General features: G+C 46.9%; 1 protein-coding gene across 1 annotated transcript in view; it reads left to right on the top strand.

The window, feature by feature from the left end:
- ALK (ALK receptor tyrosine kinase) overlaps positions 1 to 8,160 on the top strand; it is a 364,338-nt gene extending 356,178 nt beyond the window's left edge. The window contains exons 22-27 of the mRNA XM_009648158.1: positions 425 to 522; positions 1,597 to 1,689; positions 3,359 to 3,460; positions 5,343 to 5,477; positions 6,035 to 6,125; positions 7,462 to 8,160. Coding sequence (XP_009646453.1) covers positions 425 to 522; positions 1,597 to 1,689; positions 3,359 to 3,460; positions 5,343 to 5,477; positions 6,035 to 6,125; positions 7,462 to 8,160 — 1,218 coding nt within the window. The remainder of the gene's footprint in view (positions 1 to 424; positions 523 to 1,596; positions 1,690 to 3,358; positions 3,461 to 5,342; positions 5,478 to 6,034; positions 6,126 to 7,461) is intronic.
- The last annotated feature ends 2,464 nt before the right edge of the window (positions 8,161 to 10,624 follow it).

Below are 10,624 nucleotides of genomic sequence, written 5' to 3' on the forward strand. Positions count from 1 at the left end.
TGACTCATGCCATTATACAAAATGTCATTCCCATTGTTCAAGGTGACTTCAGAGAGGAGCTAGCAGTAATACAGAGAAACTGAGTGAGGACCAGTTCAAGCTACAGATCTCCTCAAAAATCATGCTGAAAATTCAGAAGTGTCTCCCATGAGAACTGGGGGAAATTCTTACAGGGGCATCCCAATGGAGCTGGAAAGTCGGATCCAGCTGTTCTGATTCCATCCCTGGGATTTGTATGGCATTGTGCCTGCACATCCTTTGATGATATCCATGGATATGAACTCTATCTTGCATATTTTTGTAATCCCTTTGTGTATTAATATCTGAGCTACGTCACTTCTTGGAGAGTTCCCAGCACTGTATCAGTGACGAATCATGCCGTGTACTTCGTTTTAACCCACGTTCGTCCCTTGTCTTCTGGTAGAGTCAGCCCTCCTCCCTTTCCATGCTGGACTTGCTCCATGTGGCTCGTGACATTGCTTGTGGATGTCAGTACCTGGAGGAGAACCACTTCATTCACAGGTAGGTGAACACATCTGTGTCAGCAGGGGCATGACTTGCATACAGGCCAGCACGGACTCATAATGCCCTGCTTGATATGTTTATGTCCTGCTGCACTCTAGTGGCTGGATACCTTTAAACAAGGTAGATAAAAACAGAATAATAGAATTAATGGAAAAGCTGCTATAAATCAGGTTGCAGAGGTCTGTAGTTTTCCCAAAGATCCTGAGCGCTGTCTTGTGCTTACATTTGTGCAGCCTGTTTGGCTACTCTGCAAATGGAAACACAATCTCATGATGAAAGTCTTCAAAGCTCTCCCTGTCATGAATTTTGCTTAGTGCCTTCCTGCTCATTCTGGAACCCTTCTCTTCTCCCTCTCAAAGAACAGCTGTACAAGTACAGCCAGAAGTCCAATAGCTGCTCCTGCAGAACAGGGTGTTTGGCAAGTGTCTAAAATTCTGCCCGTTGAGTAGAGATGAGTGGAGAGAGATTGCAGATCACTCTTCTGAAAGAGTTACCCACAAGGTATGCCACCACGTTATTCAGATCTTAAGGTTTACTTCAGCCCAGCAGAGGTGGAGCTGGAGCATTACGTGCATACACAGATTCAGGCCTATACCTTCAGTCTTTAGAGCAACACCTGCATATTGTTGTTCTTCCTGTCTCTGATAGTACAACACCTGTTTGACAATATTTGAACAAGCACACTAGGAACAGGTCAGTGGATCATTCCCCAGACAGCTTGATGTTGGGACTAGTACACTGCTGAAATCAGCCCCACTGCTTGCAACTCCTTAGAGACTCGAAAATAGCTCATGGGCTGAAGAGAGGCTCACAGGGGGCCCATTCTTTCAGCTGGAAGATGTTATGTGAAGTCTAAAGAGGAAATGTTTAAGAGCAGAACTGCCCCTGCTGTTGGGGTAGATTGGAATTTGAGACATCACTACTTGTCCATAAACACAGACTTTCCTGGCTGTTGTGGGCTCTCTGCAGCCCAGGAAAGTAGGTACTATTCTTTGTTTTCTTTTTGGCTTGCAAAATAAATGATTAAGTGGTTCTTCTCTTTCTGTTGCTTTTTCTTCCCTTTCCTTGTAGGGATATTGCTGCCAGGAACTGCCTCCTTACCTGTCGAGGGCCTGGGAGAGTGGCTAAAATTGGAGACTTTGGAATGGCCCGGGATATATACAGGTAGCAGAGCTAAGCTCAGGGTATCCGCAAGTGGAAGCTTGCTAAAATGAGAGAGGTGCAGTGTTTGTGCAGGAGAGCAGGTTCAGGTGCTGCTCTGTGTAACCCTAGCAAGGCGAGAATGGAGAGATCCCACCCTGATGAATCCCAACTTTTTTGGTGTTTGCCTTCACCTGTAGTTTAACTGTGCTCTGGAGACTTTTCCCAGCTTTCTTCTGATGGTAATGGAAGGCATTTTTCCTCCCTCTTGTACTCTGTCCTCAGTTTCTTGTCTTGACTTTCTCCACACTGAATGGCATTGATGTGCCCTTTTGTTTTGTGGTCCCAAATCATTCTGAGTTTAATCTCTCTCCTTGATGCTACCCCTGCCCCTTTGGTGTGGTGTCATCAGTAAATCTCCTCAATTTACTGCAGATAAAGGAGGAAGGTGCAGAGGAAGGTCAGGAAAAAGTAATCACCCAAACTGGAATTCAGCCAGGACACAGGGTTAACTACTCTGCTCTTGGAAGAAGTGCCAGGAAATCTTTAATGACCACAAGTGGTCAGGGCTGCAGTTTGATATCTCATCTTCCAGATAGCACCTCCAGAAGTGCAGCACCATGTCCTGCTGTGCTGAGGAATCGATTTGCCTCTGGCTCAGTGGAAGGAATGCCTTGTACTCAGTCACCTCCATGGTTTATTCCAGTGCCTTGCCTTCTTTTTTTCCTGCTTGGGGATTCTCCTGTGCAATTACTAAGCCAAGCCTGGCTCTGCTTAAGCTTGAGATCTGACAGTATCACAGCCTGAGGTGATGCAAACAGAGTGCTACCTTCAAAAACTCAGGTGTATCAGAGCTGCTTTTTTTTCCCCTCCTCTCTCTCCCTTCACAAAGAGCCCTCACTCTGCCTCACTGTCAGATGGGACTCTGCTGGGACAAAGTAGCATCTGTCACACTCACACCATCAGCAGAACCGACTGCCAAGGTGAACACTTTGGGGCTGAGTTTTCAAAGGTGCCTTTGAAGTTTGCACATGTTTCTGTGTCCAGGAATATCCTTTGGATGCTCAGGCTGCATAGTTATGAACAGCCATACCAGCTCCTGCAGCTGCCAGTGCAAGATTTGGGGCTTGTAAGTTTTATTTGAAATTATGACAACACTAAAGGACTGATGTAATACCTGTCTCAGGAGTATGGGAGGTGGGTTTTGTACTGCTGCCCCAGCTCTAGTGGCCAAGCATCATCCTCATCAAGCTCCTCATTCTTATAAAGGGGTTTGGATTTCACTTGCAGTGCTTTAGACTGGGTACATATGGGACAGGCTTTGTTTATTTTTGGTGGGGATGCTCAAGGTGACCACGTGTGAACTGAGGTGGAGGTCTTGCTGTGGCTGAAAAGTGCAGTAGGATGGCTCTGCCAGCAGAGAAATTCACTGGGGGTATGCACACGGATAAGGATAACTTGGGTTCACCAGATCAGGCCTAAAGCAAGGAGATTAGAGCACTCCCTCCTTGGTCTGCCTGTTTCCACTATTTTTGTGAGAAGGAGCAGGTGTCTTCAGCACTTTCTCTGCCATGCTGTTTTGCCTAAAATAGTCTCTCCTCTGGCTCATAATTTTAATATTTGTAATTATAAAAATCCCCAATTAATGGTATTTTCACGATTCTTGGCTGATTCTTTGTTTTGTTCTTTGCAGAGCCAGCTACTATCGGAAGGGTGGGTGTGCAATGTTGCCCGTCAAATGGATGCCTCCTGAGGCTTTCATGGAAGGGATATTTACATCAAAAACAGACACATGGTGCGCTTCCTTTCCTTCTCTGTTTGGTCTGTCTGTCTGTGTTATAGCCCCTTCTGTTAAATGTGAATATTTTGTAAAAAACACATGTTCTTGTTCATTTCTCCTTTACTAAAAAGACAAATGGGGTCTTTCAGAGCAAGTAATCTTGGAGGAGACAAGGGAGCAGAAAGATTTGACCTGTGCAAAGGTGGGTGCTGTTGGGGAGGTGAGCAGGCAGGGAAGGGAGGTTGAGGAAGATGCAGGTGCTGCTTTGCTGCTACAGGGAGGAAGGTGTTGGTTCCACACTGAGGAAACCAGCCTGGGAGACTGCAGGCAGGATCCATCCTGCCAGTGAGGGAGAAGGGCATCATGTATTGTGGCTTTCATCTGTCTCCTGGCCCACAGCAGCACTGTAAGCTCTTGAGTTGCTGGTGGCCAGAGGACGGGCAGGGAAATTGGGTGAGCAGAAGGCGAGGGCTTGGGACGTGTGCGGAGGAGAAGGGACTGGTGGCCAGGACACAGCTCCTGAGCAAGCCCCAGCAGAGGGGGTAGAGGAACACCATCACGCAGCTGAGCTGCTGCCTGTCTCAGCACCAAGAAGAGTTTCCCGTTGCTGCACATAGCTCTTCGCTAATTAACAAGGTCTGCCCGTCAAATGGATGCCTCCTGAAGCTTTCATGGAAGGGATATTTACATCAAAAACAGACACATGGTGCGCTTCCTTTCCTTCTCTGTTTGGTCTGTCTGTCTGTGTTATAGCCCCTTCTGTTAAATGTGAATATTTTGTTCATTTCTCCTTTACTAAAAAGACAAATGGGGTCTTTCAGAGCAAGTAATCTTGGAGGAGACAAGGGAGCAGAAAGATTTGACCTGTGCAAAGGTGGGTGCTGTTGGGGAGGTGAGCAGGCAGGGAAGGGAGGTTGAGGAAGATGCAGGTGCTGCTTTGCTGCTACAGGGAGGAAGGTGTTGGTTCCACACTGAGGAAACCAGCCTGGGAGACTGCAGGCAGGATCCATCCTGCCAGTGAGGGAGAAGGGCATCATGTATTGTGGCTTTCATCTGTCTCCTGGCCCACAGCAGCACTGTAAGCTCTTGAGTTGCTGGTGGCCAGAGGACGGGCAGGGAAATTGGGTGAGCAGAAGGCGAGGGCTTGGGACGTGTGCGGAGGAGAAGGGACTGGTGGCCAGGACACAGCTCCTGAGCAAGCCCCAGCAGAGGGGGTAGAGGAACACCATCACGCAGCTGAGCTGCTGCCTGTCTCAGCACCAAGAAGAGTTTCCCGTTGCTGCACATAGCTCTTCGCTAATTAACAAGGTCATGATTTCCAAGCAGCTGACCAGATGAATGCTTTGGGGGGGGTCCTGTCCCAGCCATTGTCCCCAGGGTTTTGTGGGCCACACCACACAAGTCCAGTGCTGTGGTGCTAGTTGGGGACTGTTTCTGTTGTACTCTGAGCTACGTGTGGGGGCTGTGGGGATTCACTGGCATGTTCTTCCATGCAAGGTAGTTTATTCAAGAAGAAAAGTTTGTCATAAGTGATCAGGCCACTGTTCCACTCAGTCCTGTCTCCAGCAGTGGCTGATGTCTCAGAAAAGCGTAACCTGACTTTTACATTTGTTACTTCTAGCTGGACAGTGCTGAATACAAGGACAAAGCAACCTCGTTTACCTACCTATATCGTAGACTTCACTCACTTAACAGTCAACTACTTGTATACATTAAATTATTCAAAGTTCACCGTTACAACTGTGCAGTTTATTTACTTCTGAATCCTGCTGCAATGATTTCCACAAGCTGCCTGAGCACAGACTGCAAAGAGCAATGCTGACAGTGCTGCACCTAAGGGCATTGCCTCTCAGTGACAGTCATCCTTCACTTTGTTTTCCTTTGCTTCTGTATTCAGGTCCTTTGGTGTATTGCTGTGGGAGATATTCTCTTTGGGATACATGCCCTACCCTAGCAAAAGTAACCAGGAGGTTCTGGAGTTTGTCACCAATGGAGGAAGGATGGATCCACCTAAAAACTGCCCTGGCCCTGTGTATGAGATTTTAACTTTGATATATTCACGCAAATAAGTTTCTGTTTCAAATGCTGTTCTCTAGTCAAAAGTTAATGACTTCTAAGATGGATCCTATCGTGGCTGATCTGCCTGATTGGACTTGAGTGCCAGTGACTTCTCTACTATTTAATTGGAGAATAATTCAAGGCCTCTTTGAGAAGTACTGGTCACTGCTTGTTTGGACAAAGATGGTGCAATATTTCTGTGTCTTAGGTGAAACTTTGAAACTGCAAGTGCATAAGACTGTTCACAGGTAGGGAAAACTGGGCTTCTTTATCTGTAGCCCTGCCTACCTTTAGGGAATTATCCAAGGGATTTTGGGTGGGTGAGTTATTTGTCTGATGCACTGTGGATTTCACCCCACTGTTCGCCACATTTCAGTGGTTACCAGTACATCAGTTGTCTGACTCCAGGGAGGGCAGAGCACTCTTATTTATTAGAAGTCAGAGTGGTGATGCATGCTTATGGCTTCTAAGCTAGCTGTTATGTACCAACAGGATCTGCCATTTATGAGCATCTCCATTCTACTCTTTCAGTTATCGCATTATGACCCAGTGTTGGCAGCACCAGCCTGAAGACCGGCCAAATTTTGCCATAATCCTGGAGAGGATTGAGTACTGCACTCAGGTATCGGTGTTCATTTGTCTCGAATGAGATGGGTGGAGAGGGTTCTTCTTGAGGAGCGATATACGCAAGCCAGAACACAAGATGAGAAGGCAGCACTGCATTACTACAGCCAGCATTCCAGGGAGCCTGATGTCAGCCTGGGACCAGTGGCTGGGATATTTACCTCATTGGGTGTCTGATCCTTCTTGTCTTTCACTGCTGAAAGGCACAGGCTTACACACAAGCTTACACAGCTTTACAAAGAGCAGACCTGTAGCTCTGTTTCTGCTTATAAAGGCACAGATTCCAGCAAGCAAAAGGGCTGACAGGCTGGCACCTGTATGCACTTCACATGCTTCATGTCAGCCACTCCATCCCTGTGCTTACCCTTAGGACACGGTCAGCACTGAGCAGAAATGGTCCTGGCTCCGAGCATCCATTGCAGGTGGCTTCTGCAGCTGTTGGCAATATTCTGAATCTGACTATGCTGGAGAAGGCAGGTGGAGACAGCCACGCTAAAGGAGTGGGGATTCTAAGGCTAGGCAACAGGGAAAGGATGTGGCTGGCTTTCCAGGCTGAAATCAGTGTTATTTATTTTTTACCAGCATTTTTAACTTATGAGGAGCAGAGTAGTTTGGAAAATGTTTTGCTGCCTGCATCAGCGTAGGCTTCTTGTGTGGCCTCACACAGTTATTTGCCTCCGTCAGTTTGCTTTCCCTTGCTGTTTGGGAGGCTTAGTCTGTTTTTCACGTGTATTTGGATCCTGGGATTGGGAAGCATTGTTTTCTGCTATCTATAGCTTGCCATGGTGTCTAGCAATAATTAAAGGTTGCCCAGATCACCACATTTTCTGTTTAATTTTCAAAATTGGTTAAATAGCTCAGAACCGCAGTCCCTATGGATCCAAGCTTCAAGGGGTCTGCCAGTATTGCCTTCTCTCTGCATTCCCATTCCTCCCTTGTTGCGTGGAAGCAATACTTTCATGGTTGAAACTTTCTCAGTATTATCTGAGAATGTTATGAACTTTGAGATGATACAGATTCCAAAACAACATTCCCACAGGAAATTTGTCTGGACATAAAAAGTGTTTTTCATTGCTTTTGTGCCTCTGCTGTTCTGTGGTGAGGTTTTAGGGTTGGTTTTTTTTAAAGAGTTCGATTTTAAGGGTATCCTATTGCATCTCATGGCTAACTGCATTTTGTCAGCTTCCTTTAAACATAGAACATGGGCTCTGGGTAGAGGGAACGATGATCTGTGATCATTGTGTGACAGCTGTCAGATGGGCCAGGTTTTTAGTCAAGTCCAATACACATGATGGTAGCAGGCTTTGAGAAATTCTCATTGTTCTCTCCGGCAGGATCCAGATGTCATCAACACTGCTTTGCCAGTAGAATATGGCCCATCAGCTGAGGAGGAAGAGAAGGTAGCGATGCGCCCTGATGATCCAGAAGGAATTCCTCCTCTCTTGGTCTCCACACACCAAGACAGAAAGGATGACAAGCAAACTCTGCCATCTCCACCACCCTTGCTGTCAGCCGTCACCGCTGGAAAACCTCTAGGGAAAGTGGGAGCCTTGGAACCGCCAGTGCCGGGGAAGGTGCAGTCAGCCTCAGCAGGGGGACATATCAACATGGCCTATGCCCAGTCCAATCCCCCCTCTGAGCTGCACAAAAGCCGGAGAAACAAGCCCACCAACCTCTGGAATCCAACCTATGGTTCCTGGTTTGCAGAGAAGCAGGCCAACAAAAACAGTTCTCTGCTGGAGAAGGAGATGCCCGAGAGGGAGAATTTGGGACAGGAAGGAAACTGTACTGTGGGGCCCAACATTGTGACTGGCAGGCTGCCAGGCTCCTCCCTGCTATTAGAGCCATCTTCCCTAACAGCAAGTGTTAAAGAAGTGCCTCTCTTTAGGCTCCGCCACTTCCCCTGTGGAAATGTCAACTATGGATACCAACAGCAGGGCTTACCCTTGGAAGCCTCCACACCACCTTGCGCTAGCAGTTACGAGGACCCGGTCCTTAGAAACAAGAGCCACATAACCCAGCAGGGGCCGTGAGAGCCCTCTACCCTCTTGACTTTTCCCCCTGTGGCCCCTGAGCCTTGGAGAGATGTCCTGTTACCCAATACACCATGAGCAAGGGATCTGACAGCATTACCTTCCATTTTGTGCCAACTTGCTCCAAAAGTGCCACCCTCGAAGCTGTAATTTCAACTAACCCGAGAGGCTTCAAATCACCGGAGCCCCAACACAGTAAAAGAAACAAGGGGGAGGGAGGATACAGGAAACAGATGTTAACTGCAAGGCCCGGCTGCTGTTGCATCAACTCATACGCATGGTTGTTGTCATGCCCTTCCTGTGAGCTTTTCTCAGTTGTGCGTTCTCTGCTTAAGTGTAAAGCCGCGGCTCACTGCCTTGAGTGTTTCATGTCTGGGGTTTTCTGTGCCAAACTTGTGGTTGCTGTGGAACACCTGGAGATCTCCTGCAGCTGGCAGAGGTTATAGTGGGTTTGGGGAGAGCATCCTCCATCCAAACCAAAATAGGAGACAACAGCGCTGAATGGTGACGCAATGGCACGTTCCCAAGTTGTGTTCCAGCTACAGTCCAGTCTTCAAAAGTCCTTGAATGCACAGCGGTTATGGGGGTGTTGGCAGGGCAATAGAAAGACGCTGACGTACTGCATTGCTTGAAAGAGGGCAGGAAGCGTAGAGGATGGGTGTGGGTGCTATGAGGCGTTCTGGGTTGGGAGGGGAGTTGTTTGGCTGGAGTTTTTGTTTTCTTTTTTCTGTGCTTAAGCACTAAAACTGAGTAAGCCTTTTAAAATTCCTTCTGTCCTACAAAAGTAGGAATGTCCTTCATCAGGAACTTGTGTGTGCCAAGTGGAACCAAGGTGAAGTTTTAAAGGACCATGGTCATGAGAGAAACTCCGTGCCCTGAAAATGGACAGTCACCTGTATACCTCAGAGGTTTACAGTAGCCTTTGACATACCCTGTACAAACAAGAACATAAAGGCAGAAGACTACATCGTGCCACAATCCGGATGCCAGATACTGTCTGTATTTGAAGGGCTTAGAGCCCTCGTTCCTTTAACAAAATACGTGTATGATAGTGGTTTAAATCAAACATGGCATTGACTCATTTTGTACACCTCGTGCATGAAAAATAGTCCAGTTAAGTGTATTGTCAAAACATAGATGTAGGAAATAATTCATGTGTAAAGATGTGCATTAGTAACTTCAACTTAGGGTTGCAAGGAGCTGTTTTAGCATGAACGCTATCCGAAAAAGGGGTGCCTATTTCCATAGAAATGGGTGTACTGGAGCAACAGCAAAGGAATGTGAAGGTGTTCTTCAGTCCGAGACTCTTCATTTCAGTGAAGTGACTCTGAATCTGGCCCTGGATCCAAACATTAAGGTAAGCTTCCTGTCTTCATGCAGGAACAAACCAGAATCTCTATTTACCTACTCCTAACCTTTGAGATGTGCAGATTGAAATCGGAGGGCTTGGTTTGGGCTGCCATCCTTGTAAAAAAAAAAAAAACCAAACATAACAGGGGGGAGGTGATGCGCTCTCCTAACCTGCCTTTCTGACTTCTCTGATATACAGAACTGAAACTCTTTTTTAGATGAATGCCAAAAACTGTGTGTGGTGGTTGGTTAGCGGGGCTCGTGTGTTGGGAAGCCTGAGTCAGGGGCTGCTCTGAATTTCCTCTTCGTCTGCTAGGAATCCTCCGCACCGCTGCTCCGTGGGCTTGGTGGGGATAACGAGGGTTACACTTCGGGTGTTCTGCTGCTGTGCACAGGCTTCTTCAGCTTGAACTAAGAGAATATTTGTGATCTCCAAGGTTATTAGGCTCGCAGCTCTTGTCATGAAATAGCCACTGGGGAGGGATCCTGTCTAGCTTAGGACTGCATTAGTGTCACACTGGTCTCTCCCTTTCTAGCTCAGTAAACTCAATGGGGTAGTTTTCTAGAGTCTCAGGGAAGCTGATTAATTCAGGTAAGCAATATCAGAACAATTTCTTATGCTAGTATATTATTCTCATATAACAGCAATTTTCTTTTAAATATTCCAGCTTTCTCATTTTCAGAAGGGCTGAAGCTCCTCACTGTTTTCTTTAGCTCTTCTTTGCATAGGAGCACACGCTGAGGTTTTGCTGTCCTGCCTCTTACATGTTACTCAGGACAGAATCTGACCCATATGCTGATGGGTGTTCTTAAAGAACATACAAGAACAAAAAGTTGCAAAGTTAATGATCTTTGACTAGCTGAAATTATTAATCCTTAGATCTGGGGCAGCAGCTCTGATGCTGTACAAATGCAGATAAGCTGCCAGGTTTTGATGTTAAAGGTGGCATTTTGAAATCAGCTTTAAAAGCACAAGCAGCCAGAGATGATTATCAGTCTGGGGGAGGGAAGGGGGAAAGGCAGGCTTTCCCCAGCCGTGGTGATAGCGTGATTACTGCTCTGCAGCATGTGCCGCGCCGTTATTTTATCATAGAATTTCAACTGAAATACTCCT

Source organism: Egretta garzetta, unplaced genomic scaffold, assembly GCF_000687185.1.
Source record: "Egretta garzetta isolate BGI_Z169 unplaced genomic scaffold, ASM68718v1 scaffold11, whole genome shotgun sequence".
Classification (NCBI taxonomy): domain Eukaryota; kingdom Metazoa; phylum Chordata; class Aves; order Pelecaniformes; family Ardeidae; genus Egretta; species Egretta garzetta.